This window comes from Argopecten irradians, chromosome 8, assembly GCF_041381155.1.
Source record: "Argopecten irradians isolate NY chromosome 8, Ai_NY, whole genome shotgun sequence".
In the NCBI taxonomy this organism is placed as follows: Eukaryota; Metazoa; Mollusca; class Bivalvia; order Pectinida; family Pectinidae; genus Argopecten; species Argopecten irradians.
The window spans coordinates 32,298,954-32,308,267 of NC_091141.1; the positions used below are offsets into that span (position 1 = coordinate 32,298,954).

The 9,314-nt window shown below is 34.8% G+C and overlaps 1 protein-coding gene across 1 annotated transcript; it reads right to left on the reverse strand.

Annotated features, from left to right (window-relative positions):
- Positions 1-236: 236 nt before the first annotated feature.
- LOC138329846 (uncharacterized) lies at positions 237-1,178 on the reverse strand. The gene has a single exon (XM_069277134.1). It carries the CDS (start codon positions 1,176-1,178, stop codon positions 237-239), a length of 942 nt encoding a protein of 313 aa, XP_069133235.1.
- Between the last annotated feature and the right edge of the window lie 8,136 nt (positions 1,179-9,314).

Sequence of the window (9,314 nt, forward strand, 5' to 3'; positions counted from 1 at the left end):
AAATAATATAATAATATAATAAAATTAGATAGCGTAGCTATGAGCAGGTGGTTCTAATGAAATTGAAACAAGTAATACTAGCTGCAATATTGTGGCTCTAAAGACTTTTAGACAAAGAATGTTCCTTTCATTAGAAAAACACAATAGGCCGGGTACGTATACTCGTGTACCAGCCTGCTGTTTCACTTTCCATTAATTGTAACCAAGAAAACAGTCATTTTCATGGTGTTCATTTTCTAACTAGAACATATATCTAGTACAGATCCATCAAGGTTCCCGACCCAGATATGGCCATTGTTCTGTATAGAAACTGATGTCGGAGACACAACACCATGGTGTACTACCCAGAGAGGACAACAGACTGGTGAGAGAAGCTGTACAGATTTTGACCAGTTTTCGGCTATTAGTATATTTCCACTGAAGGTGAATTTCACATCATTGACACAAAACTTTTCCTCTTGGTTCCTGAAGTCTGCGTCCCCATATATTACTCTGCCATGACCGACATAGCGAAGGGTTAGTTCCAAATTCTCGTTAAGAAGTACAAGATGAGCGGAGAAGTCAGCCGTTTTATTAGTAACAGCTATATTGGTACCAGATATATTTGTACAGAGTCGTCGTGGGACAACAAATATGTTATGTCCATTTTTTGTGTTCTGTGCTCTGTTCAACTCGTTCCCTTTCAGATCATACTGTATCACAACTCGTTGGCTATTTGAGTTTACAGTCATTGTCTCCTCGTCACATAGTGAAAGGAGGATGTCTCCATTCGGCATATTAGATATGTGTAGCGGACATAATGGCTGTGTACTGAACAGAAACGTCTCCTTTCTACTTGGAATATGTATCATTCGAACAGAGCTGTCCAGATAGCACAGTAGTATATAGTCCCCGTACAACGAGAACCCGTCAATGGCCTGATTTATAGCAATTTGTTTGAGAACACGGCCTTTATTGTCAGTAAGTCTCAACACGTTTTCATTGAAACACCTTAACCAGCAGCGATTGGTACCGTAATTTCTTATCTCGTGTATCCCATGCGAGGAAATTATGAAAGATGCTTTTGATATCCGCTGTTTGTTAGACTTTGTTTGGCGGTGAATCGAAACTTTAACAGGATATTGAGACCCACGGCGGATGATTATGGTTTTAGGTTGACCTGTACATGTGTTTCCCATATTGCAGCTGCTAGCTGAATGTTTTCCCTTGCATTGGATTAGTCTGTAGATTGAACACAAAAACGGATCTTAATGTTAAATTCCTGATTACTGCCGTGTCGGCCTAACCGTTGACAAAATAAATGATGTAATACCTCGGTATGTTGAGCGACAGATTTTATCATCTGGTCTAGTGGTTGGAAGGGCGGTGTTTACATAGTTTGATAGGCAAAATGGCTGCGCCTGATAAGAAAAACGCGTGCGGAAAATCTTATGCTAACGGGGTACTAACGGACGATAAACTTCGTCGTGAAATACTTGATCCTCATTATAAAGGATTATCTTTTCATGAGATAAGTAAAAAAAACTGTTGTTACGAGAGGAGGTTGTCGATGAATCTGGAGTGAATTAATCGTACTTTAGACGGCATTGATAATTATTAAGTTAATTGATAAAGATACAAACAGAGATAAACTTACCGTGAGGCGGGCCTCACGGAAGCGATTACGTTGTTCTCTTAGTAACGTTTGTGACGTATATTCCCTGCCATGAATTAGGCTAGCGATGACGCGAACATTTAACTAGACTTTCCCGGTTGAAACACGGATAGCAGTTCATGAAAATCGCGTTACCGCATCTATTGCTTAAGCTATGGATTTCATTTCACAACAATTGCAGTTTTGTGAAGAAGCGTCTGTTGTAAGAACTGCAGGTAATAGATAGTATGGACTCACCCTGCATTTCTAAGAAACGGTAATACCCAATGAGTTCAGGATGGATCTATCACACGTGGGTCACACATAGGCCTTTCACACGATAGAAGCCACGCCCAGCAACCAATCAACTTGCGTCTAGCATTATATTGTAACCCAGTATGCAATAGGTATCAGAAAGGTTGCGCGGCGAGTACGCCATTTTCACCGTCAACGGATAGGCCGTCACGACATTAAAATGCATCATCAAAACAACATCATCATCAACAACATCAACAACATCATCATTTTCATCAGCAACATCAACAACAATTACAAAAACAACGTAATCTGAAGTGCATCTGCTTCACATCTACAATCTACGGGAAAAAACCAATGGAAATTTGGTCAATGCCTTATAAACCTTTAATAGTAATATCTTTTAAAACATTTAGCGTAATGAAGTTTATCACGTACCCTTTTCGGTAAAAAAAATGTTTTTGTTTTTTAAATCTCATTTGTGTAGTGTGTTGTTTTACTAAAATGACAAAGGAACAATTTTGCTTTGCTAAAAGAGCGGTTCTTGCAAAGAGTTCATAACAGAACATATAAGCCAAAATGAATGAAATCCATTGACAGCTTAGACCGAGAAAATTAAAAGAAAAAAGTGCAATTTTTAAATCAAGAAGATAACTTTAAATTTTAGCGGGTTTTGATTTTCGCGAATTGGATTTCAAGGTACATTGTATTTATGATTCAATAATTTCTCATTATGTCGCGAATCGATTTTTGCGAACACAGCAATGTCCTTTAGCCTTAAGGCGACCTTTAGACTTTTGACTATCGACCTTTGAGTTTTGACTTTTATAACATTTGAGACAAATAATTCGATAAGAGAAGCCATTTTCCATTTTTGATTCAACGAAGTACGGTGCGAGTTACAGAACAGCATGCCAATGGCTGCAATTTGATTATCTAGATAGCATAGCTTCATGTTGAGAATTGTAGGAAAATTAGTTTTCAAAAAGAGATACTTCATTGAGCTTATTTGAATAATAAAAATAAAAAATGAATAGAAAATATCATAAATGATGTATTTAGTACATATATCAGTGACAAAAATATGCATTGGTATAAATTAAAGATGCTCAACCGCTGACGAATGGTATTTTCCCCCTATCTAAATCAAGAGCAGACGGATTAATCTTTTTCTTCAGTTGCAAATGTTACTTACTTTACACCATTACCACCATTGAAATGTTTGTGCTTCTTATTTTATTTCAAAGTAAAGATATTAAAATTATTATGAGAATCCCGAAAATAATTCCAATGCACTATGCTCTATATGAAATTAAGTACTGATTGCGCTTACACAAAAAGCAAAATGAATTATTTTATAAGTATTTCTGTGTTAGTTAGACACAAATAAACACGATTAAAATTCGGTTATTGTTTAAATGATGGGTATCATATATGTTCTGTCGGCGGTGGAGCATCTTTAAGTGATCTTGTTTGCAATATGATCAAGATGTCAACTGGTATTTGCTATGATGGACGAGCGTAACATGTTAATCTATTTCAGTATGATTGTAGTTAAATGTTTTAACCAAATTACACTCGTGTCATGAAATAGTACATGAAATGAACTCTCACTTAAGATCTTTATATTACTATCTTCTATTGTATCATATATCACTTATCAGTATTTTAAATAGTTAACAAATCAGTGTGTCATTCATAACGCTCTCATGTAATTTCACCTATTGGTCTATACCCTAACATTGCTATATGACCACATTACTGTGTCCAATGATGTAAATGTAAGTTTTACGTTTACGGTCTACTTGCGAACTGTTTTGGTGTATTTATACACTTCGTCATGATGTGGTGAGTCGAAATAAACTCCATTAACTATCGGTATACAGTTCATTGTCGGGAAAGTTCATTTGGGTGACTTCAACTATGAAAAAGTAGAGAGAGCCATGTGTACAAAAACTTGCCCAACATCACATCGGTCGAACTGCTCTGTATGGATTCAGTAAATAGCGATCGCCGAAGCGAGAAATCGTATTTGACAAAGTAGCACAAATCAAGGTCATAATTGTAACACATTGTTATTGATATGCAGACTGTGTAGATTATTAAAGGTGCATAAACTATCCTCATCATTTGAACAATAATTGGTGTTTGCTCATATAATTGTATGTCTAATTAACACGAAAAAAATATATATAAAATAATTTGTTTTGCTTTTGGTGGATGTACACTCTGTACGCAATTCCATATACGTATAGAGTGCCATGGCCTGTATTCGGGACGAAAATTATTTTTTATATTTTTTTTCTAGAAGTTAAATTAGAAACCCAAACTTTTCAATGGTAGTTAAGGTGTAAAGTAAGTAAAATTTTGATTGAAGAAATACTAGTTCGCCGACTCTTGTTACTGATAGAGGAACAATACCACTGGTCAGCAGTGTAGCAACTTAAATGTATCTGAAGACCGTCCTTTAATAAAAACGATAATATTGCAATAACAAAGCTTATTGACACATGAAACATTCGATTTAGTGTGATAATTATATCGTGCGGCCGGCTATCTCGATAATTTATTGAAATATCTTACTCATTAGACGTTAATTCAAACATATTTTCACTTCTCTTGAACTTCGCTTCGGCGATCGCTATTTCTAGAAGACATACAGAGCTCACACGAGTGTAGTAAGACCACTGTGAACATAAGCAGCACTTATTTGGTATTTTGAATAAAAACGTTATGAAAAAAAATTAAAATTTGTTCGGAAAGAGGTTTGGTGAATATTTCCAAACCAATTCTTTCAGGGTTTTAGACGATAACGTGTTTTCATTTGAGACCGACAATTTTCTAAAAAAAACAATAATTAAAGATTTTATTACAATGAATGGTAACGAGAAAGAAATGCCATGTTTGGACATTCTTGTAAAGCGAGTAAATCGTAATGTTGTTATTAATTTGAAAAACAAACCAACAGGATATGACAATTATTTAGATTTTTTCTCTAACCATGCTAACCACTAAACTCAACATTTCGTTTTGTTTAGCATGTATCTGTAATAGATTAATTGATATTATCATTAAAAAGATATGTATGATATTCGTTTAAATAGATTAAAACGTTATTTAAAATAATAAGCATTTCCTACTATAGAAAACAGTATCAAACGAGCAAATAAAAATCCCTTCATAGTTAAAGACCATAACATCATATTAAAAAGGTCCCCTACCATTTAGAAAAAAAATCATGTTTCTAAAATTCAATAATAACATAAAAACTTATATCAGTGATCAATTATGGTCATGGATGGTTTCATGGTCATAGCAGTTGACAGGTCATAAAACTAAGCAAATCAAACCGATGGCCTTAGATAATTTTTCTATTTATTTTTATTGAATTGTTCAGAATATGATGATAAGTGTGGTATTTACGGTAAGCTAATAACTTTTGCAGCTATACATATACACGTTAACGTGTTTCAGAGTCAATATAAAATATAAAAGTATATATTTAAAGATAGGGAACGTCGAATGTTATCTGTTAGAACTTACCAGTCTTCTTTCAGTGGTAAATCCCAAGATAAGTAGATACAAAGAAACAAAATGTGCCACCACGTTACCTTCATAGACTACACACCTGACTGTGACTTATTCAAGTTTTTATATGTCACGGGTAGTTGACCCAGCAAGCCTTTTTACAACATTTTGTGACACTCGGGTAGAATATCCCTATGCTTCATATCCACGTATGAAAGAGTCTTATAATATATACAAGTTTATACTAATAATGAGTTTTATAATATGACAAAACTGGAAGGAGTTGTTTTTCATCCTTAATTTAATGATCACATTCAAACAGCATTACGGTTTGACAATACAGTGAATATATCGACTGTAATCTGATCAATTGTCATGAACATTTGAAAAATAGTAAATGAAGTGGTCGTCTATGTAGTATGCTAAAAATGAATATATTATTAGATGAAAAAACAGCAACAAAAAAGCCTAATAATATAGGCAGGATTAGCAGACTACTTCCCGTCCCAATTACAACACAAAATGTTACCCATTACTAGGACAACACACTTCGCGGCAAAACCATGCCATGGAATGTGCACATTAGAACTGTTCAGAAATTCTTACACATGTTACGTGCGTAAGACGATTTTAGACCATAATGCTGCTACGTCACAGGTTCACTGCTGCAAAAGAAATAGATACACGTCATCGACCACGACCTCGAAATAGCTGGAATTATTCTAGCGATACGGTCCAGTGCGTGACCAGAGTCATTGCTGTCGGAATATGTTCGCTGAATTCGTGATGATTTAAGAATCTAAGTGCATTTCCACAATTCTGCTTGTTTTGCCTCGAATACAGCAGTTGAACATTTTGTCTTTTTTCATGTTCAGTGTTCCTAAAAGTATATGATAGAAGTATTTGATATGATTGAAATGACTTCCTCTATGATATATTTGCATGATATAATCTACAGCCGCCATTTGTTGTGACAAGGTCAAAAGGGACTCGATGCGTATACCTTTGTAAAGTCGAATCCAAACAAACAATTAAATATAATGGCATGATTATTTGATGACAGAAGCAGGAACCGAACCCTATGGACTTTCTGAACTGCAATGTATTTTTTTTTTTTTTTTTGTATATTTTACAAAATTTACAAACTAATCAGAAATCTTCGAGTCAATGGTTTTACCTAAGGTAAGGTCTGATGCATAAACACTTTCTATCAACAAAGTTATGTTCAAGGATACCTAAGACGTGATATATAGTTAACTGACACACAAATAGCACTAGTTAAAACTGGGTCTAGATCGTAATCTAACATTTCCAGCGGTGGACAGGCGTACGTGCGGATGGGCGGACGTTGGACGGACGAAAGAACATACTATCAGTCAGACGGACGGACGATTGTTCTGACAAGCAGAGGGTACAATATTTTTCATTTATGTATGTATCATATTTATGTTTTATCTTAGACAAACAGTCGACTCCACGGCTGGAGTAGTATTTTTTATGAGAACAGGCCTTATGAAATGATCATGTATTGTTGAATAAATGTTCACTGTAGTTCATTACAATATACATCACCTTTACAAATAGTATTCGTTAGTTGTTCAGAATTTATAGAGTGGCACTATTGAACGTTTCAATGCCTTATTTTGAAGAATGGTCATTTAACCAATTAGCCGTGGCAGGTAATGAATAATGAACGTCACACGGGTCCTAAATACATGAAATGAATTGAATTGACCTATACGTTATCATTGAACGCTGGGAAATATAGGGGGCTATACAGATTGTATTACTCTGAATGGCTTATACTTAGTGTGAGGGTTATACATACTAGGTCATCAATTTTTATTTCACAGGATTATACAATTACGCATCATAGTTTATCATATTAAAAGTCTTAGAAAGGTAAGATGAACTTGTCTTGAAAAAAGGTAAGGTGAACTTTGTGCAACTTCGCTAGCCAAGGGTATTAAGTCCGGTTCTCTTTCCTTGGCTAGCGAAGTTGAACTTTGTCAGACAAAAGAAATGAGGACCATTATTATCATTTTCCGTCAATCAAACACACCAAGTTTACATGTTTAAAGGTAAACAGCTATGAATAAAATAGCTTGTGAAATCCAGAGGGCTAACGTAAAAAGACTGATACCCAATTTATGAGGGTAAAAATTGGGGTTGATGGGGGTATTTACACTGGCTCAGGTAATAAGGAGTTAGACCAAATCATATACTGCTCAGATACATCATTTACATTGTATAGTTACTATTTTTACATATTTTAAATTCAACAGGGCGATATAACCCCACATTGACTGAAACAAAGGTCCTTAATTTTTTTATATAAAATATGTCATTTCATCAAAAAATGTCAAAATAATCTCGGATGTGCATATTTATTATAAGAATAAAATATGTTCAAAGAAGAATGCAGCGTTTGTGCAATGAAGTTCACAAAGGAATATTGACTCGGTGTTTCCAAAAATGGAAATACCGGTAAATCTTCTATATATTGAACTTGCACGAGACAATGTATTAGCCGATGAAAATTGCTGAAAATCAGAGCATATTTAATATTTTAAAATTAAACAAAGATTAAACGTTATAATAAACAATAAAATGTAGTTTTATATCAATACGTTACTTAAGTCGAAATTGTTGCTGTTGTGATACTGTTAATTTTTTACGCGCAAATTTTGCATATTTAGCGGGCGATAGGGAATCGCAAAATTTAATCGCAGTGAATATTCTTTCTTTCTTTCAGATACATACATGTAATATTAACAACATCATGTAGATTCATGGACCATGAACATGCCAGAAGGAAGCACGTGGGAGGAAAAGTGTTGGGATTTGATATAGTTATATTAGAACCGCATAAGTCTTTATTGCGAAAGTCTATCGCAGTGAATATTCTTTCTTTCTTTCAGATACATACATGTAATATTAACAACATCATGTAGAATCATGGACCATGATCAAGCCAGAAGGATGCACGTGGGAGGAAAAGTGTTGGGATTTGATATAGTTATATTAGAACCGCATAAGTCTTTATTGCGAAAGTCTATCGCCGGTAAATGGTTGGTTCGAGTGAAAACCCGAATTTAAAATTCAAGCTGTTTGTTGATAGTAAAACAATACTTTCAGTTGCGTATGTCAATTTCAACTTTGTGAACACTTTTTATAGGCGTAAACATTAGTAGCCTACCGTTAATACTACACTCATCATCACCTTCTGAACATATTTATTACAATAAATTTAATGCTTATTTTCATAACGCGGGTCGATTGATGGTTCTAATGACCGCGTGCTAGTTGACTATCACTGCCCCAACGTCAAAACAGCGAAGTGAATCTTCTTTGTTAACATGGATTATACAGGGAGTCTTATATGTATTTGATGTTGTTACCTCACACCAGGCCATTGATGTACACTTTTCCGTCTGTTATTGTTATTTTGAAGAAACTTCAGATTTTTGTTTCGGAAAGGTAGTGCGCTTTTAATGCTTAGGCTAATTTCGCATTTTAGCTATACATTACTGTTAGTTAACTTGATCAATGTATAGAGCGTCTCAGCGAAAGAAATATGAGCACATACCCAACAATTTTTGCCCATATTCATAGGTATGTTGGTTAATTATATATGATTAGCAAATAGAAGTCTATAAGCAATCGCTATTTGAGAAATACCTAATAGCTCCCTGTTTGCCGTCATAGTGTGTCGTCCTTCCTGCTTTCAAAGACATTTTCTACTTTAACACCATCGGAACAAATTCAAAGCAAACTGGGAAACACTTCATGGCACAGGTTAATAAAACTCTGAATTCTAGTATGGTTCCCATTCCCAGAGTCAATAAAGCAGGGCCAAAGGAGACCAAGGTCACTCTTTTATATATCTTTTTACTCT

Excerpts from the sequence above, each read along its gene's own strand:
- LOC138329846 (XM_069277134.1), bottom strand. The coding sequence starts at position 1,178 with ATGGGAAACACATGTACAGGTCAACCTAAAACCATAATCATCCGCCGT.